The sequence below is a fragment of the Apiotrichum porosum genome (assembly GCF_003942205.1).
Source record: "Apiotrichum porosum strain DSM 27194 chromosome Unknown scaffold_18, whole genome shotgun sequence".
Classification (NCBI taxonomy): Eukaryota; Fungi; Basidiomycota; class Tremellomycetes; order Trichosporonales; family Trichosporonaceae; genus Apiotrichum; species Apiotrichum porosum.
The window spans coordinates 315,111-341,977 of NW_021167125.1; the positions used below are offsets into that span (position 1 = coordinate 315,111).

Sequence of the window (26,867 nt, forward strand, 5' to 3'; positions counted from 1 at the left end):
ACATCCCATGTCATCAAGCACGTCCGACAAGCCCAAAAAGGGCACCACGAAATTGCTTGCCTGTGAGTCACCGATGACGTTATCGACGTAACAAAGTGATCCCTTTCAGCGTAGCGTGCGTTGCTAACAACGCTAGACCGGTCAAAGCACTTTGCCCACTCTGCCATTGGCATTGTCAGCGCCGACGAGACGCGCGTCACCCCCTTGCTCTTTCCAAACTACCGACCAGTGACTGGCCTCCACCGTCTTATCGCGCAGTGGGATGAGGTGGGTGACAGGTTGCTCCATGGATCGCCCCAGGAGAAGCTTGCCGATGTCGAGGTCTTGCCGCCATTGCCCGGACGAGATGTCCTGTGTGTGGGCAAGAACTACAAGGCGCACGCAACGTGAGTAACTATTGCACCGGCCACTTAGCTGACAGCAGCGAGTTTGCGCGCTCTGGCTACGACAGCAGCGACGTGAAAGAGCAACCCGACTTTCCAGGTGGGTTTGGCGAGCGACCGCATGTTTTGCTCACCCGTTCAGTTATCTTCACCAAGCGTGCTTCCTCCATTGTGGCCGACGGTACACCCATCTACCCCCACCCGGGTGTGACCAGCAGCCTAGACTATGAGGGCGAGCTAGCCATCATTATTGGTACGGGCGGCCTGGGGATCAAGCGCGAGGACGCGTGGAAGCACGTCTGGGGTGCGTGTATCGTCAACGACTTTACGGCGCGCGAGCGACAGCGTGACCACAAGCAGTTTTACATCGGCAAGTCGCTGGACACATTCTGCCCAATGGTGAGCATCGGCCGCCGTGAGCTTGGCTTATCAGACCCCAGGGACCATACGCTGTTCCGTCATCCGAGCTCGACTGGAAGAACATGGTCCTCGAGACGCGCGTCAATGGCGAAGTGCGACAGCACCAGAACACATCAGAGCTCATATTTGACATTCCAACCTTGATCGAGACCTGCTCCATGGGTATCACACTCCAGCCCGGCGACGTGATTGCCACCGGTACGCCAGCTGGCGTCTGCCTCTCAAGCGGTGTGTTCCTCAAGTCGGGCGACAAGATTGAGGTCAGCATTACAGGATTGGGCACCTTGCGGAACGAGGTGGGGTCTGCAGACCAAGCACCCGCGTGCGCACCTGTCCTTCCTTACTCGCCGGCAGACATTTCGCCCGATCACGACCTCGTCGACCTCCCCTCTGGTCCACTCCACGTCGTCGTCACCGGCGAATCGAAGGGCCCCACTATCGTGTTCATCCACGGCCTCGGGGGCTGGCACACCAACTTTCTCCCTGTCCTTGCTGCCTCGCGGATAGCCAACACCCATCGTGTAGTGGCCTTTGACCTGGAGGGACATGGCCTCTCGCCTGGGACAGGTCAGCCAGTCTCTATCGACACGTTCGCCGAGAGCGTCAAGGAGGTGATGGACCATGTCGGTGCTGAGAAGGCGGTGATTGTGGGCAACTCTATGGGAGGAGTGAGTCACTTGTTTCCATAACTGAGAGCACAGCTGACAGTCCAGCTCATTGCCACGACGTTTGCTGCCCGGTACCCGAAGCGCGTAACCAAGCTCTTCCTCATCGGTCCTGTCCGCACGTTGACCAAGGGGCACAAGGCCAACCTTCTCGACCGAGTCCAGCGTGTGCGGGAGGGAGGCATCCCCACCATCTGTGGCCAGGTGGTGACCGACAGCCTCTCGCGCAAGACACAGGCCAGCCGCCCCTTGGCCACGGGAGCAGTGTTCGCCTCACTTCTGTCTCAGCCAGCGGAAGGACACGCTCTTGCGTGCGAAGCTCTGGCCGCCGCAAGGGACCCCGACTACAAGCGTATCACGGCACCCGTGTGTATCCTCTCTGGGACTGAGGATGTCATCAGTTCCCCCGAGTCGTGCGCGTTCATTGCCAAGGCAACACGTGCACAGGTCATCAAGATGCCCGACGTCGGACACTGGGGTGTGCTAGAGGATGTGGTCAAGGTCGCTGCTGCGTTGATTGCTTTTATAGACTGAGGAGGGAACGTTGCCGAGGTCTGTAAGCTGTTCTGTACTCTGGGAAGAGCAAGCCTTACTTTGTCAATGTCATGTCCGTTGCATGCACCATCAGACTGCCTGTCCTACAGCTGGTCACTGCATCCAGCTCAGGCAGTGCACCCACAAACCAAAAGGCAGACGTTGACAGACCGAAACGCGCCGTCCAACCGGTGTGCCTCCAATGCACCGATCTCGGTCAATTCCGCACTTTGTGCACGGGCCCCACAGTTCCCGACGTCATTACCCGCCATGTGATCAGCAGCGCCATTGTCCTCGACACTACTGGGCAGCGTGCGTCCGTCGCTCTCCGACGGGTATAGCCCATCGCCCTCGCAGTACATCGCTTGTCGCTTTGACCATCCCGCGCTCTCCCAATCGACCTGCCGACGCTCGACTGTTCCGTGCGCTCCCCGGAAAGCTGACGGACACTCTGCCAAGCCACATATTGCTTGGGCACGTGCTGCGAACCCCGGCTGCGTCGCTGGGTACCCAAACATTCCCCCACCACCTCCGTTCCTCATTGTCACCCTCACCCTCCACACTGCCATCTCCCAAGATGGGATTCAGCCGCTTCCACCTCCCCACAGACTACCTGGCCGAGCGGGAGAAGCATGGTCTGGGCCTGCCCGCGGGAGCCGTCCAGCTGGGTGAATTCACGGTCACCCTCGAGCCCCCTCCCGACCTGCTCGAATACATTGACAAGAACACGCCCAAAGAGGAAGGGGGTGCGCTGCCAATGTTGACGCACGAGCAGATCGCAACGCATGTGGATGAGGACCACGGCATCTGTGAGTGCAGTTGGAACGGAGCCGGCTTTCGATGTCGCTCGCAGCCGGCGAGCGTTCATTGGCATGCTCGTCGACACGCGCACTCACCCGCTTGCTACCCCAATGGCTCACGTCCAGATGCTGACGCTGTCGCCTTGCAGGGATCGTGATCGATGACCTGGTCCTCGACGTCACAGTGTTCAGGGAGGTGCATCCCGGCGGCACCCACATGTTTGACAAGTTTGCAGGCAAGCAGTGTGGATGGCAGGTGAGTGAGCGTGAGCGTGCCGGTGGTGAGATGTTGCTTGGGTGTATGAGGCGAGAGCTTGTGATGGCCTTGGAGAGAGCTGACAGAACACGCAGTTCCGCGGCATCCACCCGCCCGGCACACTGGATAAGTGGCGCGGCATGCTGGTTATTGGACGCACCACACCGCTCGCAAACGAATACGAGGACCGCGGTGACACCCGAATGTTCTGAACTGGGCCCCGAAATCGCTTTGCCTACAGTTGTACCTCTGATCTCACGCTGCATACACCATAATGCCTGTCTCTCTAGTTGGACTATGATCTATCTAGTTGCTCTTGCAGCTGTGAGGGAGGTGCTACAAGTGATGGTCCGGGTGGGTATTCCCCGCGTCCCAGTATAACCTGTCTATCAGCTTACATCATAGGGAGAAGTTAAGCAGACTCACAGAGTCTGCAGGAGCGGGTCCATCTCGCTCAACTGCAAGGGGTCCAGTGCGGGCTCCGGTACACCGTCGGTGACAGCACCGAAACTGGACCAGCCGAGCCCAAAGTCGAGGCCGCTGATCTGGGAGGCTTGAGGTTGGAGGTGTCCGGCCCATGGCTGCGGCTGCGGTTCTCGGGCACTGGTGATTGTCAGATGGGATTTGCAGGACGATTGCAGCTGTCAACGATGGACTGACTGGAAGAAGCTCGAAAACAAGTTGGCCTCGGCATCGCCATAAGCTGCTGCCGACCCTGCACCAGTTGCCGAGGCAGACCCAGTGGCAGGATCCGGTTCTGTCGACTGCAACAAGCGCTCCTGCATGTGCTGCAGCATGGGGAACGCGCGCCGCGCCACGACTGAATTGGGTGCCATGCTCCTGATAACGTCGTAACTTGTTTGAAAGTCGGAGCGGACCTCTTCGGCCACGACGCAATGGGGCACGCGGCGGAGAACAGTGTACTGGATGACTGCTGCAGTGTATGCGTGGACTGAGGAGGGGGGTCAGCTTGTCCTAAGGACACGCGCGGTACGAGGCGCGACTCACAAACGAAGAACCACCAGTTGTGCGCGGCATTCGGATTGCGCCGTACCAGGCTCGCCAGGAGCCGCGTGTGTTTCCGCGCCGAGTTGACAGAAGCCGTGAAGCTTGGTGCGTGTGGACCGAGGAGGGGCTCGCCGCCGCCTTTGACAGAGTGGAAGAACCATGGACGGTGTAAGGCTGTGAAAGTCAGATATGGAGGGTTGTGATTTCACGCACCAAGCAACGCCTTGTGAACAAAGATGGCAGCAGCAGCCTGTTGGGCGATCTGCCTCGCACTCAACAGCCTGTCAAGGCTTGGTGGGTCATTAAACGGCCTGTCGTCCCAGCGTAGCCATATCGGAGCCGATTGATCCACGTCTCGTAACTGCTTGTCCAGCGCCATGACGACACCATAGTCTGGTAACTCGGCAGACGCGAGACAGTCGGTGACACGGAAAAACAGCTGCACCTGCCGCCACTTGTAGTTGTGGAATAATGCGTCGTCCTGGTCCACACCTGCGGCCCCAAAGGACGGCAGCGAGGGCAGTGGGCAGTCCGATAACTGCGTGGGGGTCGAGTATGGCCGTCCAAAGTTGAGGGACTGCAGGATGTCGTATGTCGCGCATTCGTACCAGATCCGCGACCGGTTTTCTCGTTGTTCCAGCGTGAGGCCCCATCTGGATCCTTCGCGGTGCATTCCCAAGGCGCAGGCAGTGCGCACAGCCAGACCCAAGACTGGCCAAGCAGCCTTGGCCGCATCGCCGTGGCCGAGACCAAAGAGATAGGACACCATCATGTGCAAGCACTCGACAGCCTCGATCGAGTGCCGAACCATGAAATGTTTATCAGGGACGGTGAGCAGTGCCGTTGCTGCGTTGAAGTAGCGTCTTGTGTCGCCATCGCGCACACTGAAGAGCATGGCGAGCGCAAATACCATCATGATGGTAGCGAGGCGATGGGGCGAGATACCTACCAGACGCGAGCGGAGAGACGCAGGGTCAAGGTCGCCACGGTAAATGATACCAAGAGCGGCGAGGACGGCAGTATTGTCGAGGGGGCAGTACATCCACCCCACGAGTTCCTCTGAGGTCAGCTTCTAGTGTCGAACAGCCTGAAACTCACCATATGTATTCAAGAGCCCAAACGCCTGGTCGGCAGGTGGGAACAGCTCGTGCAAAGTCGCCAAAACCGCCGGCTCGCCGCTCGCGAGGAACGGCAATGAGAACGGCACTGACAATCCCTTGCCATGGTCAGTGGAAATGTCGTCCGCTGCAAACCTCGTTCCGCTCTGCCATCACACACCTGGTCGTTCTCACTCAGATACAGCGCGCCGGCGCTACGGCCAAGGTATCCAGCATCGACCCCCAACACGCCAGAGCCGGAACCTGATGCGGCGTCCAGACGGGTAGCGTCGTGTTGCTCGTTGGCCCCGGCGTGCGGCGAGGCGCTCGGGGCATATCGGTGGATACCTGGCAGCTGGGGACGGGGGTCAGCCGCTGAGGGTGACTGAAGATGTGTGCCGAACACCCATGCACAACTCACGGCCGAGGTTCTGCTGCCGTCCGAGACGATGGTTTGGAACGATGAGCTATGAGGGTCTCGGGGGGTCCACCCCTCGTGCGGGGACCCGGCCGGTTGGGTGGCGCTTCCGCTGGCCGCAGAGGTCGAGGCGACGGCGGCGGGTGATGTGCGAGCCTCGGCAAGCTCGCGTGTAAGGCTCTCTATTTTTTGCTGAAGTTGTTGGATGCGGAGCTGGGGGTTGGGTGGTCTGCGGGGGTGTTATTTTTGTCTGCCTCCAACGGCCCAGGAGCGACGTATACATGGGTGGCGCCAGATGTATCGAGCCAGGACCAACAGGTCCAACATTCGCAAACCTCACGAGCCAGACTCACCTTCCTGACAAAACGCCGTTGGGGCATATTGACTCGCATCCACGCGCGACACACCGCTTGCAGGGCCATGGGGAACGGGAGCACTGGAGGGGAGGTCAGGACGGAATAGGATGAAGCCAGCCGACCTTGAGCTTTAAACGGATGCACTCTTTACAGCTTGGGCTGCCGTTTTTCCAGTTTGTCTTTGCTTTTGGAGGTGCAGGTCCTGTTCGCTGGTCGTGACGAGGGGCCTCCGTGGAGGAGTGTTGGGTCGAGGTCAACCGCGAGCTGCTCGCTGTGGACTCGGCCGGGAAGGGCATTTGCTTATCCCTTCATGTGAGGTGTGATGAGCAAGCTGCCTTTGTTGACCGTTAACGCTTGATATGGCAGGAGCGGTAACAGAACGGAGGCGAGGAGTGAAAAGGTACATGAGAGATGGTCGATGTCGCAAGAGACACGAGCAAGGTGGACTGTCCGGTCATTATCGGAGATGCCGATGTACGGTCGGCGCCCGTGGACGGGTCGGGAGGGAGAGGGGTATGGCTGTAGGGGGTCATGGTTTGACGTGAGCACCGGCTGGATCAGTGTGTGCATTGTGTTTATGAAGAGTGTAGTTGGTGTAAGTAAAGTCAGAGAAACGGCCCAACATTATTAGACGCCAACCCCTTGGGACGATGCAAGAGTGAGAGATATCTAGAGAGAGTTGGTATGACCTCTCTTAGTCCCCACTCTACTGGCAGGTCGAAGCACCTGTCGCACTCTCCCACGGTAGCCCCTCGCCGTCCACACCCCCCACCGGTTAATGCTGCACGTTTCGCGCCGACCCGGGCACACCTACGCGTTGACATTCCGCAACACGCAACACCCGGCACGTACCCCAGGCCACCCGCTGCTGCTTCTTGCTCGTTACAGGTTCCATTCTCCCCCCCCCCCCCCCCCTCATCTTCCTCTTCTGGTGAGACACGCCTTGGCTACACACGTGAGTCATTCCCCCCCGCCTTTTGACAAACGCGCCTTTGGGAACACGCTCTACTAGCGTGCTGTCAACGCCCAGCGCCCCCGCCGACCACAACCGACCCGCCGAACGGTAACTGACACGCCAGACACAGACCATCTCCAACATACAGATAGGAACAGCAATGCTTCGCCAGATCGCACGCTCCTCTGTGTCGACACTTGTGTCATCGCAGCCCTATGCGTCGGTACTCGTGCCCCGTATGGTCGCCGTTGCGACCCCGTTCAGCCACATCGCACGCCCATACTCGGCCTCGACACACGTTCATGCTGCTCGCGCCCCCCGCCGCCCTCACCGTCTAGTCCACGCTCCCGCTGTCCGTGGTCTTCACGCCAGCCCCGAGCCCAGTACATTCTCTCTCCAGAGTCAGGTGCCCCGCTTGCCGATCCCCTCGCTCGAGGATACGGCGGCCCGGTATCTCAAGTCGCTCGAGCCGCTGCTCAGTGCGCACGAGTACCAGAGGTCAGAGAAGGCCGTGGCTGACTTTATCGGCAAGGATGGTATGGGTCCTGTCCTCCAGGCTCGTCTGCAGGAGGTCGACAAGAACGCTCCTTACAGCTGGCTCGAGGACATTTGGCTCAACAAGGCCTACCTCGAATGGCGTGGTAGCTGCTACATCAACGTCAACTGGGGCGCGACTATCGGTGACAATGCCAACCTGCCGGTCCTCCGTGACGTTCCTGCCGACAAGGTGACTGTCATTCAGCTGGACCGTGCCGCGCGTGTCATCTACCACATGCTCGAGGCCAACGACGCCATCAACGACAACACCATGCCCGTCGACCAGGTCAAGGGCAAGCCTCTCGACATGGACCAGTTCAAGTGGCAGTTTGGCACCACGCGCATCCCCAAGCCTGTCCGCGATGAGTTGAAGTACCAGTACCCGTCCACTGCGCGTCACATTCTCGTCATGTACCGTGGAGTCGCCGTCGAGGTTCCCGTGTACTCTCCTTCGGGCGAGCGCGCGTCCACTGCCCAGATTGCCGCTCAGCTCGAGCTGGCTACCCAGCGTGTCGACTATGCGCTCACCAAGAAAGGTCCCGCCCCAAGCGTCGCCCAGCTGACAGCTGCCGACCGTGATCTGTGGTCCACTGCCCGCGAGTCCCTGTCCAAGGACAACACCAACCGCGCCAGCCTCACCTCGGTTGAGGATGCTCTCTTCGGCGTCTGTCTCGATGTCCTGCCCGAGGGAGTCGACCCTGCTACACTCCTGGATCCCGCAGCCAACTGGGCCGAATACGCACACAATGGCGACGGATCCAACCGCTGGTTTGACAAGGCGATCGAGCTCGTCTTCCTGCCCAACGGTCGTATGGGTGCCTGTTGCGAGCACACGCCCGTCGACGCGCTCACTACCGGTCGTCTCCTCCTCGAGACCCTGGCCAAGGAGGCAAACCCTGTCCCGGACACCGAGCCGATTGTTGCCGGTCTTGAAGCCCCCAAGCCCCTGAAGTGGAACCTCACGCCCGACGTTGTCACTGCCATCGGCAAGGCAAAGGACGAGGCCAAGACCATGGCCTCGGACCTGCGTCTGGTGTTTGGTGACGTGCCCGACTTTGGCGCCAAGTGGATCAAGTCGTTGGGTGTGGGTCCCGACGCGTTCTTCCAGGTGGCCGTGCAGCTCGCCCACCTCCGCCAACATGGCCGCCCCGTGGCGACTTACGAGTCGGCCTCGCTCCGCCGTTTCCTCCACGGCCGCACCGAGACCATCCGCTCGTGCACGTCTGACGCGCTCAAGTTTGCCATGGCGTTTGACGACAAGGACGTCGACGTTGCCCGCAAGTTGGAATTGTTCAAGACGGCCGCCGCCACCCAGTCGGCGCTCACTGCCGCCGCCGCCGCAGGCCAAGGTGTCGACCGCCACCTGCTCGGTCTCCGTGCCCAGCTCCAGTCGCCCGAGGAAGCCGAAAAGGCCTCGTTGTTCGCCGACCCGGCCTATGCCCGGTCCACGTCTTTCGTCCTCTCCACCTCCAACACCACCCCCGGTGACAAGTTCCGTGGCGGTTTCGCACCCGTGGTCGCGGACGGCTACGGCGTCAACTATGCCCTGGACCCCAAGGACATCAAGATCCAGGTCTCGGACTGGGTGTCGAGTAAGAGTACCGATGCGCCCCGTTTCCTCGACACTGTTGTGCAGACTTTGAGAGACATCCATGCTGCGGGTCAGCAGATTACTGCTGCTCGCTAGGTAGTTCGTTAGGCTGAGGCGGGAGCAGTCGTGATTCAGTAGATTGTAGACGAATCCAGAGAGAAGTGTTTGACATGAACGCATTGAACAGAAGCCCAATGGCCCGTCGACAGATGGGTAGCCACGCGACGTCACTGGGAGAGGTCAAGTTGACGGATGGGCAAGGCAACCGCGACACGCGCAAGGGCGCAAGAGAGTAGGCAGGACAAGAGATACATTGTGGAAATAAACAAACGACAAGGGGAAAGAGTGAAAGCTACACTGAAATCGTCAGCATCCTGTCGCGCTCAAAAAGAGAGACAAAAAAGTGGATGGATAAAGGTGTGAATCATAGACGCCCACTGCGTATGTTGTGGGTACGTCTGTCAAGTCCCCATAGAAACGTAAGACTGGTGCCAACATGTTTATAATCATGTTACTGCCGTTTGCAATCTCGCTCATTCCTGCTCCCAAAACGGTGGGGGCACAGACGGAACGAGCGACAACGCAACAGCAGATTTAAGAAAGAGAGGTGGAGAAAAGAAGGATCTTGGATCGGAGACTCACTGTGTGGGTGGGAGGGATGCGGGATGTGGTTGGGGATGGGGATGAAGAAAAAGAGAAACGACAAGACGCGCGCTCCTTTTGAGCGGTACGAACCTCGAAATTGGTGCGAGCGCGGCGAGGGCGAACGCTTTCGCGACAAATGGCGTGTGTATATGCGTGTGGTGTGGGAGCCGTATCACACAAATACAACGGACAGTCATCCAAACTCCACCTTTGGTTCATTTGGTTCATTAGAAAACTCTGATTAGGACACCTGCACAGGATATTTGATCACGTGCACAGATCCAAAGGCATATCCACAGCCACCGGGTCTCGATTGCGATGCGCTTGTTTGTTTGAGGATTCCCAGACGCAACCACGTTGGTTCCCATGTCCACCCTGCCAATGCTCGGCCTCAAAAAGAAAACATACTTTGCTGGCCATGACAACGTACCCCATGACGCTTCCTTTGTCGGTCGCCATGAAGCAGAGGCCAGAGTAAACGACGGAAATAGAGCCCAAAAGACCCTCCAGGCGGTGCAATCGACAGCGAGACTCAAAGCATCGTCATGGTCTTCGGCGTCATTGAGCATTGATCATTGAATGCTTTCGGATGTCGGCGCTAGCCGCATCCCTGTTGGCCATGTGAGTTCTCTTGGCTTGCGCTTGTCCCGCCATGCTTGGGGGGCAGGGGGGGGGGGGGCCCATCGGTGGTCCGGCAAGTGTGTGTCTCTCCTGCACTGCTCGGCAGAGCGCAGAGCGTCACACATCACGCAGACGGCATAAGGTGATCCACGCCAGGCCAAGCAAGCAGCGCATCCCGGGCATCTCCCCCAACGCGGTTAGGCGGTTGGCATAACGGGGGAATGTGGAGCGCATGACGGTGAGAACGGCGCGCCGAGAAAACAACATGGGCACATGCGCCGAAGCGCAGGCGGTTGCCTCGCCAGTTCTCTCAATGACATCATGCGACCAAAAACGATGATGATGACAACAACAGTCTGGTACTCTGGGGCTCACACATCGTGCTCTCGCCGACCGCCGCCGCCATACCAGCCGAGATCCGCCACCCACATTGAGTTGTTACACAAACTAGAGACACCAAAATTAACGCAGCAATTGCAAGGGGGCAAGGGTACCTCACATGTCCCAGCGATCCTGGGAAGACTGGCAAGGTTGCACCACCTTGCGTACTCCTCCTGCGGAGGGGGCGGCCACTGAGAGCAGTGACAACCGCGAGACAAGCTGTGGCTGTTCGATGAGACCTCCCCCCATGAGCGTGAAATACTACTTAAGGACGCCACACTCCACGCCGAGCACACCGTTGTCCTGTTCACCTCTCGCCACTGTTCTTCTCTGTGGACCGACTCACAGACTTACAAGCCCCACCGCCCCCCTCTTCGAACGCGGCACAACTGCCACACGCCGCCCAGCAGTAAATAACCGCCACCATGTTCGGTCGCCTGGGCACATTTATGCTGTTTTGTGCATTCGTGCTACTTTTGATCGCATCTCGTGAGTTTTGCCGCCACCAGTGAGATCCACACCAGGGGCTGACATCTGGCGAACAGTCTCCGCACCGATTATTAATGGCCTTGGATTCCTCGATGTCCACGTTGGATCCGCCTCCTACCACTTTGGCGCCTGGGGCTATTGCCAGACGAGTGGTGGTCACTCGTGCACCAGCTCGGGGCTGGGTTACAACCTAGGCAGCATTATCGGGCAGCTGTCCAACGAAAGCGACTTGTCCAAGAATACCTACACGGCATTGACAAAGGCCAACGTCCTCGTCCCCGTTGCCTGTGTTCTTGCTTTCATTGCGTTCCTCATCGCACTCTGCAGCCGCAAAATTGGTTACCTGCTGGCCTCTGTCATGTCCGTCCTTGCCTTTGTTGTCTCACTCGTCATCATGGTCGTCAACTTTTCCACGTACGGTGCCGCCAAGAACGATGTCAACGGAAACAACAACAACGTCAGCGCCAGCTACGGTGCAGCCATGTGGATCCTCCTCGCTGCCACCATCCTGCTCTTGTTGGCCAGCTTCACCACTCTCTTCGAGTGCTGCTGTGGCCGCAGGAGGAAGCAACGCGACCACGACGCCGCGGTCACTGCGGCCGCTGTGGGCACCACGGGCGCTGCAGCAACTGCGGGCAGTACCTCCCGCTGGGGCCGCAAGCGTAAGAACAAGGCCGCCGTCAACGACATGAGTACTGTTCGCTCGAACGACGGTCTCGTCACTGGCACCAAGGACGGTTATGGCCACACCAACGATGAGCTTCTCCACAACGACCCGGCCCTTGGTGACCCCGCCCTCAACACGACAACGGGCGGCGGCCACTTCTGGAACAAGGAGAAGACCACCGCTGTTGTCTAAAGCCATAGTTGTCCAGCTTTGCTTTCCCCGTTTCTTGTCACACAACAACCTTGAAGAAGCTGAATACAAATTAATGAACCCGGCTGTCTGCGAATCACGATAACGACGCCTTTATTTTACTGTCTTCCCTCCCCCCCCACCCCGGCGTGCAACGGTCGGATGCGACGGTGCACGTTGTCCGTCAAAGATATCGTGTAGCGCATCCGCCACCGTACTATCGCAGCCTGCAGTATAATGCATGATGATATGTGCAGCAGCCTCCAAACATGAGCCGCATCCGTTTTGCCTGTCATAGCTTTGTGGATGAAACGGAGCCCAAAGCTGAACACGAGGTGCTCCACGACGAAAGACCCCGACGTCATGTACCGATGGATCGTGATGGGGCCTGCCAGGAACACGACCCATCTGACACCTATGGTAAACAGCCTTACAGTCGAGCCTTGCAGCTCGCGATGAATGGACCGGATCTGGGCATCAGGCACTGTGGTAGCGCTCCACAAAAGGTGCTGGCTGCATCGGCTGTGGGTTGGGCCAGCGTCGTTGCTAGCTTGAGTACTTGTTCTTATTCTGGCCGTCGAAGGGAGCGAAGGTGCGACTCTCAAGGAGTAATAATGGTACGAGCTCTGTTCTCCCATCAGCGGCGGCTTCGGCCCCTTGCAGTGCTTAGACCTCATCCCTTGCAACCATCCTCTGCCGCCAGTGTATCAAAGTTTCAGTGATGGAAGACCATGCACTCAAACGGTGCGGGCGGTGCTGAAAATGTCGTCTACAGATGAAACGCGCCATGCACACCTATAGACGTCCGACCATCTTGTCAATATCGCCGTGCCCTCCTTCCCCCACCGCTGCCAGACTGATTGTGATGGCAATGTCGGCAGTTCCTTTCCCATTGCTTGTTGGCACCTGCATGTTTGGCAATATTACCCCATTACCAAAGTTGGTACAATATATAGCATGCTTGAGACGGACTCACGCCAAAAGACCGACTGACGGCAACAACCCATAGTGCCCCTTGCTAACGCACTATTCTCATAAGCACTCCGCTCTAATCGTCCAGAAACTTGCGTTATGTGTTTCTCGGTGTCGATCTGCGTTTCATCTCACCAGTCACCGCGCACCGCACCTTGACGGGGTTTTTGCATGTGCTTCACTCTCGACGACGCCTGATCCGCCGCCACCGCCTTGCCATATTGTATACATGTGTCTCATCTCTTGTCTACTGTTGCTCATGCGTCCAGGTCCATACCCTCCTCGCCTCCGGGACCGGCACCCACAGCCACAGGGCGGTCGGTAGTGCCCTGCTGGGCCTTTCCAGCGCCCATGGTCACCTTGACTTCCTCCGACACGACGAGGTCGCGCACATTCTCCTTGAGCCACGCAGTCGTTCCGCGGCGGAACTTGTAGTCGCGCGACTTGATACCGCGCTCGTTGGGAGTCTCGTAGTTGCGCAGGGTCTCGGTACCGGCCTTGGTGATGACCGAGACGTCGACGTTGGAACCCGAGCCGAGGTCGTTGAACACACCGGCACGGATGGCACGGGCAACGAGGGCGATGGCTTCTGCCTTGGTGAGATGCTCCTTGTACGCAGACTCGAAGACGGCCATGGCGGCAAGCGAACCCGAGCCCATGGTGACGTAGGGGAGCTTGTCGGTCGAACCGTGGGCGTGGACGGTGAAGAGCTGGGGGCCAGTCGAGTCGACACCACCAACAACGAGGTACGCGCCGACGTGACCCTGGTAGCTGGCCTGTCAGTACAAGAGCGACATTGAACGACAGGGATGCGATCAAGCGGAGGTGGATATGACCGGCTGAATAGCTGGCCTCCACCCGCTCCTAGCAAACCGTGCACTCACCGGTAGAGGTACTGCTTGAGCATGGTCATGGCAGTAACAACGCGCACTTGCCGTCCCTGGGACAGAGAGTGGAGCTGGGAGTCAGCAGGTGATCATACTAGACATGTCATGACGCCACCTACCTCGAGGTTGGAAGAGATCAGGTTGGTGACATATCTATCGTCAGCTTGTGCCAGTGAAGGTCCGCTTACTCAGTGTCAGCGGCGGTTCCGGCACCACAACACCTGATGTGAGGGGTAAGGTAGTGGATCTGCCGCGTCAGCGCCCTGCCTCGTCGGTCGCGTCCAGCCTGTCAATGACGGAGACAACACGCACCTTCTCGCAGTTCTTGTCGGCGACAATGGGACCGCCAGTCGCACGGGTGTCGGCGCCAAGGCAGATACCCTCCTCGTCGCCCGAGTCTCCGCCGCCGTACTTGAGGCCGACGATGGTGGTACCGGTCGAGGTAGCTAAGGGTGGTTGTTAGCGGAAGACCAGGTAGGATGAAGCAGGCAGGCGCTGTCGAGCTCACTCTTCGCCTGCGCGCCGAGACGGGCTCCGAGGAACTCGTTACGAGCGTAGTTTGAAAAGTCGAATCCGATGTTGTTGGGGGCGACTCCTGTAGCAGCCATGGTGGAGTGAATAATGGGGTGGTTGTTTGCTAGAGTTGAATGATCGTGTTCGTGCTCTCGTCGTCACTGATGGAGGTGACAGAGACGACACCCAAGCCGCGCGTCGGGTGGGTGTAGATTCCATTACGTAACAATATAAATGACGTGTTGTCTACCGCCACCCAGCGACTCCCCACTGTATGACGCGCGCTCGAGCCCCGCGTTATCACCCACTCGCCTCAGCTGATGACGGCGCCGCTTGGGTCGCCCCCCCCCCCCCGCCAGTGCTCCCACCCGGGACACACATCTCCATCCATCGACAGCGAACCTCGCACAACCCACATTCTTGCCCTCGCGCTCACCATGGACGACAACGTAAACCCCTTCGCCGCAGAGCCAGTCGCCAGTCCAGAACCCTCCCCGGCTCTCTCGCGCACAACATCCCATTCGTCGTCCCAGCCGTCCCGCTACACTGCCTCGTCCCCGCCCCCGACAGAACGCGCAAGCTTCCCAGACCCAACCAAAGAACCTCGCCGCGGCACAAGCCGTCTCGCCGGTCCCAAGCCCAAGGAGGACTTCTGCTGCGAGCGCGACAGGCAGATTGCACGCGGAGACGAGATTAGCATCATTGACGCCTTTAAGACTACCGAGGGCGGCAAATCGAGCTACATCACCTATGTCATCCGTCTGGGCGTGAGTATGGGATGGAGGGATGGAACGTTGGGATCCTCACAGCGAACAACAATCTAACGTTGATACAGAGCTACACCACTCGTCGCCGCTACTCGGCGTTCCTCTCGCTCCACCAGGCTCTCACCGGTCTCTACCCCGTGCTCATCATCCCGCCGATTCCTTCCAAGCAAGCCATCACCGACTATGCTATCAAGGGTCAATCCAAGACCAAGGAAGACTCGACGACAATTGCCAAGCGCAAGCGTCTCCTCGAAGACTTTCTCCGCCGTATTGTGCGACACCCTATTCTGGGTGGTGAGCACATCTTCCACCGCTTCCTGGAGGACGGCGTCAGCTGGGTGGGTGACATAGAGGCATGTGTACCTACTAACCATTCCAGTCCGAGGTCCTCCACTCTCCTCCAATCTCATTGCTCCCCAAGAACCCCTTGCATGCTCCCTCCCACAACCCTACCTTCCAAGAGTCCGAGGCCTCAGACGACCCGTCCACGTCTTCGTCGTACATTGCCCACCACCTGCTGCCCACCCCGTCGCCCAGCCACCCGCTCCATCGCCCAGATCAGCGATTCTCAGAGTCCGAGCTGTTCACCGACAGGTTCCAACAGCATTTCCAGGGCACGATGGAAAAGGTCAATCGTCGGGTCGCCAAGCGTTGGGGCGAGCGTGCTACAGACATGAGCGAGCTCGGCGCCCAGTGGAATGGATTCAGCTTGACAGAATCGGGTGCTCTCGGCAACGCGATCGAAAAGGTCGGCCAGGCAGTAGATGCCGACTATCTGGCCACAACACAGCTGGTACGCTCATTCTCTGTCTGATATTCTGGCTGACAATTCAGCTTAATGCTTGGGAAATCGACGCAACCGAGCCTCTGCACGTGTATTCCCAGTTTGCCCAGCTCATCCGCTCGCGTCTGAGTTTCCGCCACCAAAAGCATGTGCAGTACGAGCTGGTTCAAGAGGCCCTCGAGAACCAGCGCGACAAGCTTGAACTCCTTGAGGCTGCTGAGCGCGAGTCCCGTCGTCTCGAACAGGCGCTGGAACGTGGCGGTCGCATCTCGTCAACTTCGCCCAACGCAGCCGGCTCGCCTCCCACTCTGGAGCGCTCCCTCCCGGCTGAGAACGAGGCTGCCGTCCCACGTCCCGCCCCGCGTCGTGCCCAGGCGTCGTTTGGTCTTCTCTCAGCCGTCAAGCACAGCCTGAGTGGCATGATGGACGTTGACCCCGAGTCCACTCGCCGCACCAACATTGGCAAAACGAGGGATAACATTTCTCAGGTGAGTTATAACGGTCCTCCTGAGCTCAGCTCACGCGGCAGCTCGAAGACTCGCTGCAGGCATCGGCCCAGGATCTCAAGTACGCCTCGACCACGCTACAGGCCGACCTTGACCGCTTCCAGCGCCAAAAGGTCGCCGACCTGCGCCAGCTTGCCATCGAGTTGTCCACTTTGCACAAGGAATGGTGTCGCCAGAACCTTGAGGCATGGAAGGCCGCGCAGACAGCCATCCGCGAGATCCCGGACCACCCCAACACACCCCCACCCGGCACTGTTCCCCCACGCGACCCAACCCCTGACCTCGCGGCCAGCATGGACCGAGAATTGCCCCCTGTTCCCGACACTTCGTCGTCCAGCACACCTGTCCCTTCCAGCACCATCGGCGGGTATGGTGTTGGTGCCACGTCCGTCCCCAGCGCGCTCCGCCTGGGTTCCTCCACCTCCGTGCCGTCCGCCACATCATCCGACGTACCCACATCCCCATTCAAGAGCGATCCCCTCTCGGCCGCTGACCAACAGAGCGCGGACCCTCTCGGTAGCCCCACCCCGGCCAAGAAGAACGGCGACGCAAACCCAGTCCCGACTTCGCCCCCTCCCGCCAAGACGCCGTCTCCAGTCTCGCCGGTGTCGCCGTCTTCACCTATCGCTCCAGTCTCCCCCGTGGCGGCGCCTGAGACTGCCGAGGAGACACCAGCTCCCACTCCCGAGGCGGCTCCTACACCTGCGCCTGAGCCTGTCAAGGACGACAAGGTTGACGACAGCGCAGGTCCCCTGGGTCCCTTATAGAAGGTGGACGGAGAGGGGGTGAAGAGTTGTAGAAATGCATACGTGTACTGTACGTACCTGTGAAAATGTCATGGTCATGTTTGAAGCCCGATTTGGCAGGGGAGAAAGAAACTACGGAATGAATTTCTGAGAGTTGCCCAAACGCATAGAAACGAAAAGGGTGGATAACTGGAAGAATTATACGTGTGCCACAGTCATTGCGTGGGACTCTACGGCACGAGAACAAGCTTGATTCTGACCAAACACAAACAGACGCCACACACTGCTTCTGTGGGTTGCCTTTGTCTTGCACCAGCAGCTTCCCATCACGACCACCGAGCAGATCGGAATTCTTTGCCTCGCGCCACGCTTCCGACTTGATTGATGCTTCGCGCCATCACTCACACTCAATCTGTTGCCCCACGTCTCGCTCAACACATTGATTAGCAGCTACAATGTCAAGCTCCGGTCTGAAGCACATTTGGCGGCAAGTTGGGCCTAGCTGCGGGTACGTCTCCCTCCCCTGCTCTCCGCTCCTCGTTCACTCCCTACCGCGGGTGGTGGTGGTGATGTTTTCGCCGCCGAGCAAGCTGACTCACGGTCTCCCAGTGATGCCGTGACCTGGCTCTTGCTCATTTCGGGTACCGCCAGCCTGACCGTGTATGCCGACCGCAAATTCGGCCCTTCAAAGCGGGCCGCGATAAGAATACAGAAGCTCACTGCGCGGATGGAGTGGGAGCAGGACCAGGTCGAGCTTCAAAAGTGGTGGACAGCGTATTGTGAGTTGACGCATGTCGAGGCGGTGGGCTTTGGAGACGTTGACATTCTTATGAAATTGATGTTGACTGGATCGCAGACCAGGGTGGATACATGCCTGTCTCTGTTGCAGAGTTCTCTCGCGGGCGTGAGTGTCAGGCTGGCAGCGGAGTGACTGCATGTTGGCACAGCTGATGAACTGCAGTCGCCAGCGCTTTAGCAGAGTGGAAAGCTCAGACACCCGAGAGTCTGCGGCTTGCGCTTGAGCAAGCTGAACAGAGTGCGCCTCAGCAAGAAGAACCAGTCGCTGAGCCAGTACTGGACCGCGACCTGTGGCCTGGAGGCGCCGTAGAGGAACATGGCATCACTGCTGCAAAGTATGTGGTGGGGTGATCTGCCGCAGACTCTTTTACTCAAAACGTCCAATGCATGAAAGTGAGCGTGTGACCTTGCCAAATGGACGGGCACCTGTGTGAGTGTCTCACAGCGTTCTTGCCATCACGCCGTACGCCGTCGTCCTCGTAAAATGACTGAGTGTCTCTCCCTGTGCTTTGACACTTCGCAGCCTTCTGCGCCACAATCAATGTCCCACACACTGCTGTGAGCGCGTGAGTTGCCGAGTTGTCGCTCACTCGCCAACAAGGTCTCTGCACTATCTGAGCCGGGTCACACCATGTACGCACGCCCGCTATACACGTCACAGTGGCCTAGTGCAATGCATATATCTATGAGTACATAAATCCCCACCCCAAGAAAGAGCTAGAAGAGCGTCCCTCTCTCATGATGTCCTTTTGAAAGAGGTTTTCGTTGTTTTAGAAGTGCTTGGAGAAGTCGTATGCGACCTCGCCGGCAGCAACGTTGGAAGTGTTGTTGCCGTTGACCTTGGCCTTCTTCTTAACCTCAGTCTTGGCAGCGACGGGGGCAGCGGCGGCCTTGCGCTTCTTGGACTGGACGGGGACGGGAGCAGCGGCAGCAACAGCGGCAGCGGCCTCCTTTTTGGCCACGAGCTTGGCCTCGCGGAGGGCCTTGCGCTCGGCCTGGGTCTTCTTCTCGGAAGCAGACTCGACGGCGACCTTGGCCTGCTTCTTGGCAGGAGCAGGGGCAGCAGCGGCGGCGGCCTTGGGGGCCTTGAGGATGGGCCTGACCTCCTTGACGGGCTTGGGGACGTGGCGGGGAGCCTCAAGCTTGGCCTTGAACGAGACAGACTTGGTCACCTTGACCTTCTTGGACTCCTGGGCCGAAGGCGAAACAGGCGCCTTGCGCTTGCCGGGACGGGGCGCGGGGACGGGCTCCTCCTCCTCCTCGGACTCCTCCTCAGACACCTCCTCCTCGACATCGCTGCCCGACGAAGGCTCAGGGCCGTCCTCCAGCTCAAGCTCCTCACCCTCGTCAGAGCCGACCAGGAGCGCGTCCTCGTCATCGTCCTCCTCGTCGACGTCATCCTCCTCCTCATCCGAGTCGGCCTCGGGCTCGACGGCAGTGTAGTCGTCGTCAAGGAAGATCTCGCGGTCCTCGACCTCGCCAGACTGGAAGCGGACCAGGCCCTTGCCCGAAGTCTTGAGCTCCTTGCGGGTCTTGCACTGCTCGAGGACGGCGGACATGTCAGGGCGGCCCTTGACGTCGGCGGTCTGCTCCTCCTTGGAGGGGGTGGTGTAGTATGGGAAAGTGCCGTGGGCCCAGTCGAAGAGGACAATGCGGGCAGCGGCGTCGTGGTTGGGCTCGCCGTGCTTCTTGACACGCTGGTTAACGCGGGCGAGGCCGGTGAGGAAGGCCTCAATGTCACCGGGGGTAAAGAAGGGGACGTTGTAACGGAGCATGAGGTCCTGGGGGTTGGAGCGCGAAATGATCCAGTTGGCTAAGAGAGGTCAGTGTCATTCGGCGAGCGCATGCGCGCATGTAGCAAACACTCACCGAGGGGGAAGACGTCCTTGACCTTGTCGACACGGCCGAGGTTGCGCCTCAGCAGGTCACCGGCAACACGAGCCTCAAGAATATCCCACTTCTCGTCCTCGTCAACCTCAAGCTCAGGAATGTCGTCCTCGTCCATCTCCTCATCGTCATCCTCAGCAACCACATCCTCCACCTCCTCGTCGTTGTCCTCATCGTCCGACTCGTCGTCGTCGTCCTCAGGAACAAACTCCCAGCCGGGAGTGTCGATCACGCTAACGCTGCCCTTTTTGGGGAGGGACACCTCAACCTCGACGCATGCCGAAGTGGTGGGAGCGGGGTTCTTGGCCATGGCGGCCGAGGGAACGGAGGGGGCAGTCTTGAACTGGGCGCGGCCAAGCAGGGCGTTGAGGACCGAGGTCTTGCCGACGTTGGGTCCACCAACAAGGGCAGCCTTGAGGGTCTCCTTGCCCTTCTTGGCCTTGGAGGCAGCAGCGAGGGCAGCGAGGAGCTCATCACGGCCAAGACCACCCTCACGGGCCGAAAAGACGAAGGCGGGGAGGGGGAGGGCCTGGACCCATGCGGCGAGGGCCTCACGGGGAACAAGGTCGGCCTTGTTGATAACAATGAAGACCTTGCCACCAGCCTCAGTGACAAGAGTCTCGACAGAGAGACTGCGCGAGCCGGCAATGTCGCGTGCGTCCACGACCTCGAGGAGGACGTCCGCGGCATCAAGAGCCGCCTGGAGGGTGGGGAGGTCCGAGTCCAGGAGGGCAGGGGCGTCGTCCTCGGTAGCGGCGACGACGACAGGCAGCGCCGACACGCCCGAGATGGGTCGGGTAGACACAGAAGATCCAGAGACGGACGAGATGCCCGGTGCGTCCTCCTCGGCCTCGACCACACCCTTGCGCTTCATGGCACGCGCCTCAGCGGCGAGACGCTTCTCCTCGGCAATCTCCGCGAGCACCTGGCCCTTCATGTGGAACGAGTTGGGAACGCCAAGGTCGGCCTTCTTCTCTAAAAGAGGGGGTTTAGCATTGATTAAAATGTACGCGGTGGTCGCGACTTACTGGCCTTCCAGGTCTCAGACTTGGCTCCATTGCGCTTGCTCTTCTTCTTGTGCTCGGCGACCTTCTTGGTGATCTTCGCGCGGTCGCGGGTGTTCTGACGGTTCGAGGTCTCTGTTATGGGTGTTAGCTGTGTGGTCCCAAGTGGTATGTGGACGTCTGTATATCCTACGTACTTTTCCTGATGCGGGGCATGGTGGATGATGGTGTTGTTGTTGGTTGTTGGATACCACTCTGTCCTTGTTGCCTCGTCTCTCTCTTCGCCTGGACTGTAAATCGCTCTGCAGACTGGAAATCTTCGAACCTCCACCGGATCAGGGCGCTGCCACGTGGCCACATTTGATCCCGCTGGCACCCCCCGCCCTCGCCACCCGCCGTATTGCCGCGCCATATCTCCGGTGACTCGTCGTCCCCACGTGCTATTACATAACCATTATTCTTCCTGTATTCCATCCTCCCCCTTAACCTGTCCGTTGGCTGTAAACATCGCCAGGGTGCCGCACGCGCCTGACTTGCTTCCTGTCTGAACGTCCCCCGTTCCCATCTCTTTCCGTTCAACAACATCCACCTTGCTTGTCTCTTGTCGCTTGCTCCTGCCATGGCCGCCGTCCCCGCATGGCAGACAGACGAGCTTGGGGAGGAGTGGGTAGAGACATCCCCTTCCCCACCCGGCTCCCCACCAGCAGACGCTTCTACCCACGACATGCCCATCCCATCACACGCATCCCTCTCCGCCAAGCGAGGCAGTCTGCGGAGTCTCGGACAGGCCCCCGCTCGCCCCTTACCCCCATCGCGCAAGACATCAGCAGCTGGTCCGGAATATGCCCGCTCGCCATCCAACCCCTATGTTCGCTCGGCCTCTGGCATGCTGTCCCCTCCCACCAGCGTCTCCGGCAGCGAGGGCGACAGTCAACCACAACAACGGCAGGTCGGCAAGGAGAACTCGCCCCCCGCTCAACCTCAAACTGCCAGTGTTCCCTCTGAGAGTGCAGCAGGTACATTTCTCGTCAAGGAGGATGTCGAGGACGTGCACGGCAAGGCGTTTCCAAAGAACCCGTTTGGTGTTGGCAAAGACATGTTTACGGCTCTTGCGCTCGAGAGGATGTTTGAACCGCCCACACCGCCGGCTCCGGGAAGGACTTTGAGGGACAACAATGGAGACTCGATGACCATCGCTGGGCCATCAGCACTGCACAAGTCAATGACCAGGTCGCCAGAGCCTGACAGCTCTGCGGCAGAGGTTTCGCCGCTTGTCCAGTCGCCATTGTCCGACAAGCCTGCTTCGGACAGGTCAGAGAGCGCCGGCTCAATGCGGGAAATCTCCGCTGGGTCCATAAAGTCTTTGTCGACTAGCCCAGAGGTCTCCCTCTCTCCGACCCCATCCCCCGCCGGACCCCCTGTTGAGCGTCGGGTATCGCATGCATATGCCCCAACAAACCCGTCACGACTTTGCAAGTCGGTCACCCCGTCTGACAGCTCATTTGCGACCACAGAGGCTACCACCCATGACAACACTCTCCACTCCAACCTCGAGGACGACACTGTCCACTCTGACCGTCTCCCACCACCCTTTGCCAATGAACAAACCGAGCATCCCCACGAGCACGAGCCTGAAGGTGACGACGACCAGTACGAGTCGATGGTTGAGACCACTGTGGACGGCTCCATTGACGACCTGGCATCACCACCACATTCGCCCGAGCAAGAAGATCACGCCGACCTTCCCGAGTCACCGCTCACCGACCCCAGGTATCCCTTTACCTTCACTGCACCCGTCCAGCATGACCAGGCCACGCCTGAGTTTGACCCTCCTTTGGCCCCGTTAGAGGGCGGCGAGCCGGCTCACTCGACCTTGCGCCTCCGCCCAGCATCAACTAACCTGGGCCTCCGGTTGTTCCGCAACACGTACGACACGGTGACCCGCGAGCATCTCTCGGCCCTGGTCGATAGCATTGCCATCCAGCCCTCCCCCTCACCCCCTCCCTCGGTGCCCGACGCCAGGGACCTTCGCGATTGGTCTCCTACAGCCGATGACCAGTCGCCCGTCCGCTCAAACTCGACCGGCACCATGTCGACCCCCAGCAATGGGTCAGGCATGTCAGACGCCCGATCATCCAAGCGCCTGCGCCTCTCGCCACCTTCGCCCCGTGGCCCCACCGCTGTTCGTGACTGGCGCGCCCAGGGCGCCGCATTAATGAACCGTATTCGCGTCACCGACCCGGAAATGAGCCAGACGAGCGACAGCAGGAGTGCTACTCGTAGCTGGGACTCGAGGGACATGGGAAGCCGGAGCGGCAGTCGTAGTTGGGAGGACAGCAGGACGCGTGAAGAGTTCCGCAGTGCCACCTTTCCAACCGAAGGCGAGTCTGCCGCAAGCGGGTCTGCCTATTGTAAGTTGATAAATTGCTTGTGCGCTTAGCTGATATTAGATGGCATGCCCACTGTCGACTATGGCGCCGTCCCTCCGACTCCCCCCGCTGAGCTGCAGCAGGAGGCTGGGTTTGTCGATGAGTTTGGGACGTACCACCGCTCCAACCCGTCTACAGCTTCGTCCACCTACCTCCACCGTGCCGAGGACGTAATGTCGCGCATCAAACAGCGCATGGTGTCTCCGTCTACATCTACTGTCGAATCGAGCGAGCGCGAGGCCCGACGCGCTCTGTCCCAGTCGAGCACCCAGACCTGGACCAGCTCGGATGCTGAGCCGCGCGTCCTTAGGGCAGGTGCACGCCCTGCCGGGCCAAGCCCACGCCGCCTTCCGCGCCGCTTGAGCGCTTCAGACGAGATCAAACGGATCGAGGAGGAGATCGTGCAGTCGAGCGACGATGACGAGGTTCCACCTCCCAATATTGTTGTTCGCAGCCCCGAACGACCTGTGAGCCGCACTTCACTCCAGGGCTCGGGACAACCCCCTGGACAGAACCGCGAGGACCTCAATCGATTCATGTCCGCTTCCACCTACGCCACTGCCACGACCGTGTCGACTTCATTTGTCAAGCACCGTGGCCCTCGCGATCCCGCCCTCCAACCAAACATGACCCACATCCTTCCTGGTGACGTCCATGGTGTGGTTCCTGACCGTATTGGCAAGATGCGCTTCGACCATGCCACAATGCGCTGGGTCCGTGAGCCCCAGGGACTTGGCCGCGTCGACGAAATGGGGGAGAGCCGCACCATTGGCAGCGATGAAAGTGCCGATCCCTTTGCTGGGTTTGAGAGTGTTGGTTCAATGGCATCTCCCGAGCGTCCCATCCAGGAAGCCAGTATATCATCGTCGGATGAGGTGGAGGAGCAGGAAGAGGACCTCCAGGCCAGCATGCGCACGGTTCAGACCGTCGACGACTGGGACCAGTCTGAGGATCTGGAGCTTCCCCAGCAGCACGAAGAGGTCGACTTGGATGCCACGCCTCGTCCTCCCGCTCGACAGCAACACGCACTCCGCCCGCCGGTGGTGCACTCAAACTCGGCGCCTACCCTCAGGACCCCAACCCCAGCTACGCCGGGCACGACTCCTCCTGGCCCACTCCGCTCTGCCCTGCGCAACCCCAACTCGACACCGGCCTCGGCACTGAAGAAGCAGACGGCATGGCACCCTGACCTCACCCCCGCCCCGGACAATCGCTACGGTTCGGTGGAGCGCAGCGTGTCCTACCGGCGCAGCGTCAGCTTCTCGGACCAGTACATTGCCCCACCGCGCGACTTCAGCGGGAGCCGCCACAAGCGCCAGTTATCGGCAGAAAGGGACCTCTTCTCCGAGAACGACGAGACCAATGCTACCAACGCGTCGTGGTTACCCAGTGCCCGCACACGCCGTATTCAAGGCGTGTTGGACGAGATGGCCGACCTGAGTCTAGCCGATGACTCGCCGTCCAAGCCCCCTTCACGCGAGCCGACGGTGACCCGCAAGCAGATCCAGCAACAGCAACAGGAGGCGGTCCCGGAATCTGGCGAGGAGAGCGAGGACACGATCCCCCTGTCACGCTTCCGCTCGTTCAGATCGTACCGTGGCACCAGCCGTCGGGCTGACGCGACGTTCCTCACCGAATGTTCGTTTGGTGTCGCCCACGACCGCCTCGTGCAGCTTATCACCGATGTCCAGCCATTTGAGCCGTACTGGGAGAACCTGCGCTCCATCGATCTGTCCAACAAGGGTGTTGAGTCTCTCGCTCGTCTGAAAGAGTTCCTTCCTGCCCTCGACGAGGCGCGTCTGAGTGACAACATGATCGACTATCTGTCCGGCATCCCGAGCACAGTGCGCACACTCCATGTGGCAGGTAACCAACTGTCGAGCCTGACCAGTGTCAACCATCTGCGCAACCTCCAGTACCTGGACATTTCACGCAACCAGCTTGACAGCGTGGCCCAACTTGAATGTCTCACACACCTTCGCGAGCTCAACGCAGACAACAACGCCATCACCGACCTGACTGGCATTCTGGCCATGGACTCTCTCCTGAAGCTGTCGGTTGCCGGCAACAAGTTGGAGCGCATCGATTTTGACCAGGCAAAGTGGGGCAAGCTCGAGACGCTCAACCTCTCCAACAACCGGATCAGCAGTGTCAAGGGTCTCCACCGTCTCACATCTGCCACCAGCATCAACCTTGATAAAAACCGTCTCGTCGAACTGGACCCTGCCTGCCCCTTGACCGCGGTCCGCATCCTGCGCGTCAGCGATAATGACATTTCCCACCTCGACCTCTCGCACTTCCCCAAGGTCCGTACGCTATTTGCGGACGGCAACTCGTTGCCCGGTCTGTCGCGTTCAATGTCGACTGGTGGACACCGGATCGAAAACTTGTCTCTGCGCAACCAGCGTGTCGGCCGCCTGGCTCTCACTCCCGAGGACTTGCAGAGCGTCAAACGACTGTATCTTTCTGGAAACCGCCTCGATCCCGATTTCCTCCCGCCCAACCCCCTTTTCAACCTCGTCTACCTCGAGGCCGCAGCGTGCAACCTCACGTCATGGCCCGCCGACCTTGCAGCCAGGGTACCCAACCTCCGTATCCTGAACGTCAACTACAACTTCCTCCCGGACCTGGACGGCCTGGACGGTCTGGCGTTTATCCGGAAGCTCATGGCAGTCGGTAACCGTCTCGGCGGTGGCAGCAAGGGTGGCGCGGTGCGCGGCCTCAAGGGCCTCTCCTCGCTCGAGGAAGTGGACCTGAGGATGAACCCCAGCACGCTCAGCTTTTATCTTCCCATCCTCCTCCCTCGCACGAAAGGGGGCAGCTCCAGTGGTTCACGGGACAAGGACAAGGACCGAGCAGCTTCCGACGGCGTGGTACCCGACAACTGGCCAGCAATGGATGCCCAATTCCGCCGCCAGCTCCCCGACGAATGGTACTCGAAACGTCTCGTCTACCGTGGTCTCGTCATGGCTGCTTGTCCCGAGTTGCGCTTGTTGGACGGCATCAGAGTCGAGCAGGCCGAGAAGCGCAAAGCGGCCATGTTGCTCGAGTACGCGAGTGAGGCGAGCCTCCAGTAGAACACCCCAAGGAACAATGGACGTGCCGGAGATCCATAGTTGTAGAACAAACAAGAAAGTCCCAACCAAACCACTTTTAAATTGTACGATTTATTTTTCCCTCACATATGCTATGCGGTTTTCCATTTGGTTGTTGAACAACACATTGTGCCCGTGGAGGCGTCACCGACTGAGCTGTCAGTAGGAAGCCACGCGTTTGTCGCGTATGCATGTACCCTTGCAGCATGGAGGGGTTGCGAGCCATATTCTGACACTTCACCCACCGCCACCTGCCCAGCACCAACACAGCACCTCCCCACCGATCCCCGCTGTGGCGCGAATGCGATTCGCACATGCGCAACGACAACCACTCCTGTGTTTCCACGTCAGGAGCCCGGGTAGGTGAGTGGAGGGTATCCGAAACCGACACGGACACGGACACGGACACGGACCAGACACGGAACGAGCACCGACATATGTACAGTCAGGTTACGTGGGGCAGGCGC

The 26,867-nt window shown here is 59.5% G+C and overlaps 10 protein-coding genes across 10 annotated transcripts; 7 read left to right on the forward strand and 3 right to left on the reverse strand.

Moving 5' to 3' along the window:
• Positions 1-7: 7 nt before the first annotated feature.
• EHS24_003787 (uncharacterized protein) lies at positions 8-2,002 on the forward strand (the record flags this gene model as incomplete). Its single annotated transcript, XM_028619431.1, has 6 exons — positions 8-62; positions 137-386; positions 425-483; positions 526-782; positions 824-1,471; positions 1,517-2,002. The coding sequence occupies 6 exons, from the start codon at positions 8-10 to the stop codon at positions 2,000-2,002; spliced, it is 1,755 nt and encodes a 584-aa protein (XP_028472300.1).
• A 577-nt stretch (positions 2,003-2,579) lies between these two features.
• Positions 2,580-3,270, forward strand: EHS24_003788 (uncharacterized protein; the record flags this gene model as incomplete). Its single annotated transcript, XM_028619432.1, has 3 exons — positions 2,580-2,811; positions 2,952-3,058; positions 3,154-3,270. 3 exons carry the CDS (start codon positions 2,580-2,582, stop codon positions 3,268-3,270), a joined length of 456 nt encoding a protein of 151 aa, XP_028472301.1.
• A 124-nt stretch (positions 3,271-3,394) lies between these two features.
• EHS24_003789 (uncharacterized protein) lies at positions 3,395-6,233 on the reverse strand (the record flags this gene model as incomplete). Its single annotated transcript, XM_028619433.1, has 10 exons — positions 3,395-3,440; positions 3,485-3,661; positions 3,719-4,010; positions 4,067-4,240; positions 4,280-5,125; positions 5,165-5,282; positions 5,345-5,518; positions 5,585-5,763; positions 5,935-6,017; positions 6,082-6,233. 10 exons carry the CDS (start codon positions 6,231-6,233, stop codon positions 3,395-3,397), a joined length of 2,241 nt encoding a protein of 746 aa, XP_028472302.1.
• An 819-nt stretch (positions 6,234-7,052) lies between these two features.
• EHS24_003790 (uncharacterized protein) lies at positions 7,053-9,116 on the forward strand (the record flags this gene model as incomplete). The annotated part of the gene is made up of 1 exon (XM_028619434.1): positions 7,053-9,116. The coding sequence occupies one exon, from the start codon at positions 7,053-7,055 to the stop codon at positions 9,114-9,116; it is 2,064 nt and encodes a 687-aa protein (XP_028472303.1).
• A 1,976-nt stretch (positions 9,117-11,092) lies between these two features.
• Positions 11,093-12,015, forward strand: EHS24_003791 (uncharacterized protein; the record flags this gene model as incomplete). Its single annotated transcript, XM_028619435.1, has 2 exons — positions 11,093-11,156; positions 11,213-12,015. 2 exons carry the CDS (start codon positions 11,093-11,095, stop codon positions 12,013-12,015), a joined length of 867 nt encoding a protein of 288 aa, XP_028472304.1.
• Positions 12,016-13,241: 1,226 nt separating this feature from the next.
• On the reverse strand, positions 13,242-14,479 carry PUP1 (proteasome core particle subunit beta 2; the record flags this gene model as incomplete). Its single annotated transcript, XM_028619436.1, has 6 exons — positions 13,242-13,755; positions 13,869-13,942; positions 13,991-14,024; positions 14,060-14,118; positions 14,184-14,317; positions 14,380-14,479. 6 exons carry the CDS (start codon positions 14,477-14,479, stop codon positions 13,242-13,244), a joined length of 915 nt encoding a protein of 304 aa, XP_028472305.1.
• Positions 14,480-14,821: 342 nt separating this feature from the next.
• ATG20 (Autophagy- protein 20) lies at positions 14,822-17,208 on the forward strand (the record flags this gene model as incomplete). Its single annotated transcript, XM_028619437.1, has 5 exons — positions 14,822-15,151; positions 15,220-15,489; positions 15,531-15,944; positions 15,986-16,423; positions 16,465-17,208. 5 exons carry the CDS (start codon positions 14,822-14,824, stop codon positions 17,206-17,208), a joined length of 2,196 nt encoding a protein of 731 aa, XP_028472306.1.
• A 434-nt stretch (positions 17,209-17,642) lies between these two features.
• On the forward strand, positions 17,643-18,336 carry EHS24_003794 (uncharacterized protein; the record flags this gene model as incomplete). The annotated part of the gene is made up of 4 exons (XM_028619438.1): positions 17,643-17,695; positions 17,797-17,966; positions 18,044-18,091; positions 18,149-18,336. 4 exons carry the CDS (start codon positions 17,643-17,645, stop codon positions 18,334-18,336), a joined length of 459 nt encoding a protein of 152 aa, XP_028472307.1.
• Positions 18,337-18,755: 419 nt separating this feature from the next.
• On the reverse strand, positions 18,756-21,092 carry EHS24_003795 (uncharacterized protein; the record flags this gene model as incomplete). The annotated part of the gene is made up of 4 exons (XM_028619439.1): positions 18,756-19,798; positions 19,855-20,847; positions 20,901-21,011; positions 21,074-21,092. 4 exons carry the CDS (start codon positions 21,090-21,092, stop codon positions 18,756-18,758), a joined length of 2,166 nt encoding a protein of 721 aa, XP_028472308.1.
• A 403-nt stretch (positions 21,093-21,495) lies between these two features.
• On the forward strand, positions 21,496-26,382 carry EHS24_003796 (uncharacterized protein; the record flags this gene model as incomplete). Its single annotated transcript, XM_028619440.1, has 2 exons — positions 21,496-23,287; positions 23,327-26,382. 2 exons carry the CDS (start codon positions 21,496-21,498, stop codon positions 26,380-26,382), a joined length of 4,848 nt encoding a protein of 1,615 aa, XP_028472309.1.
• Positions 26,383-26,867: the final 485 nt, after the last annotated feature.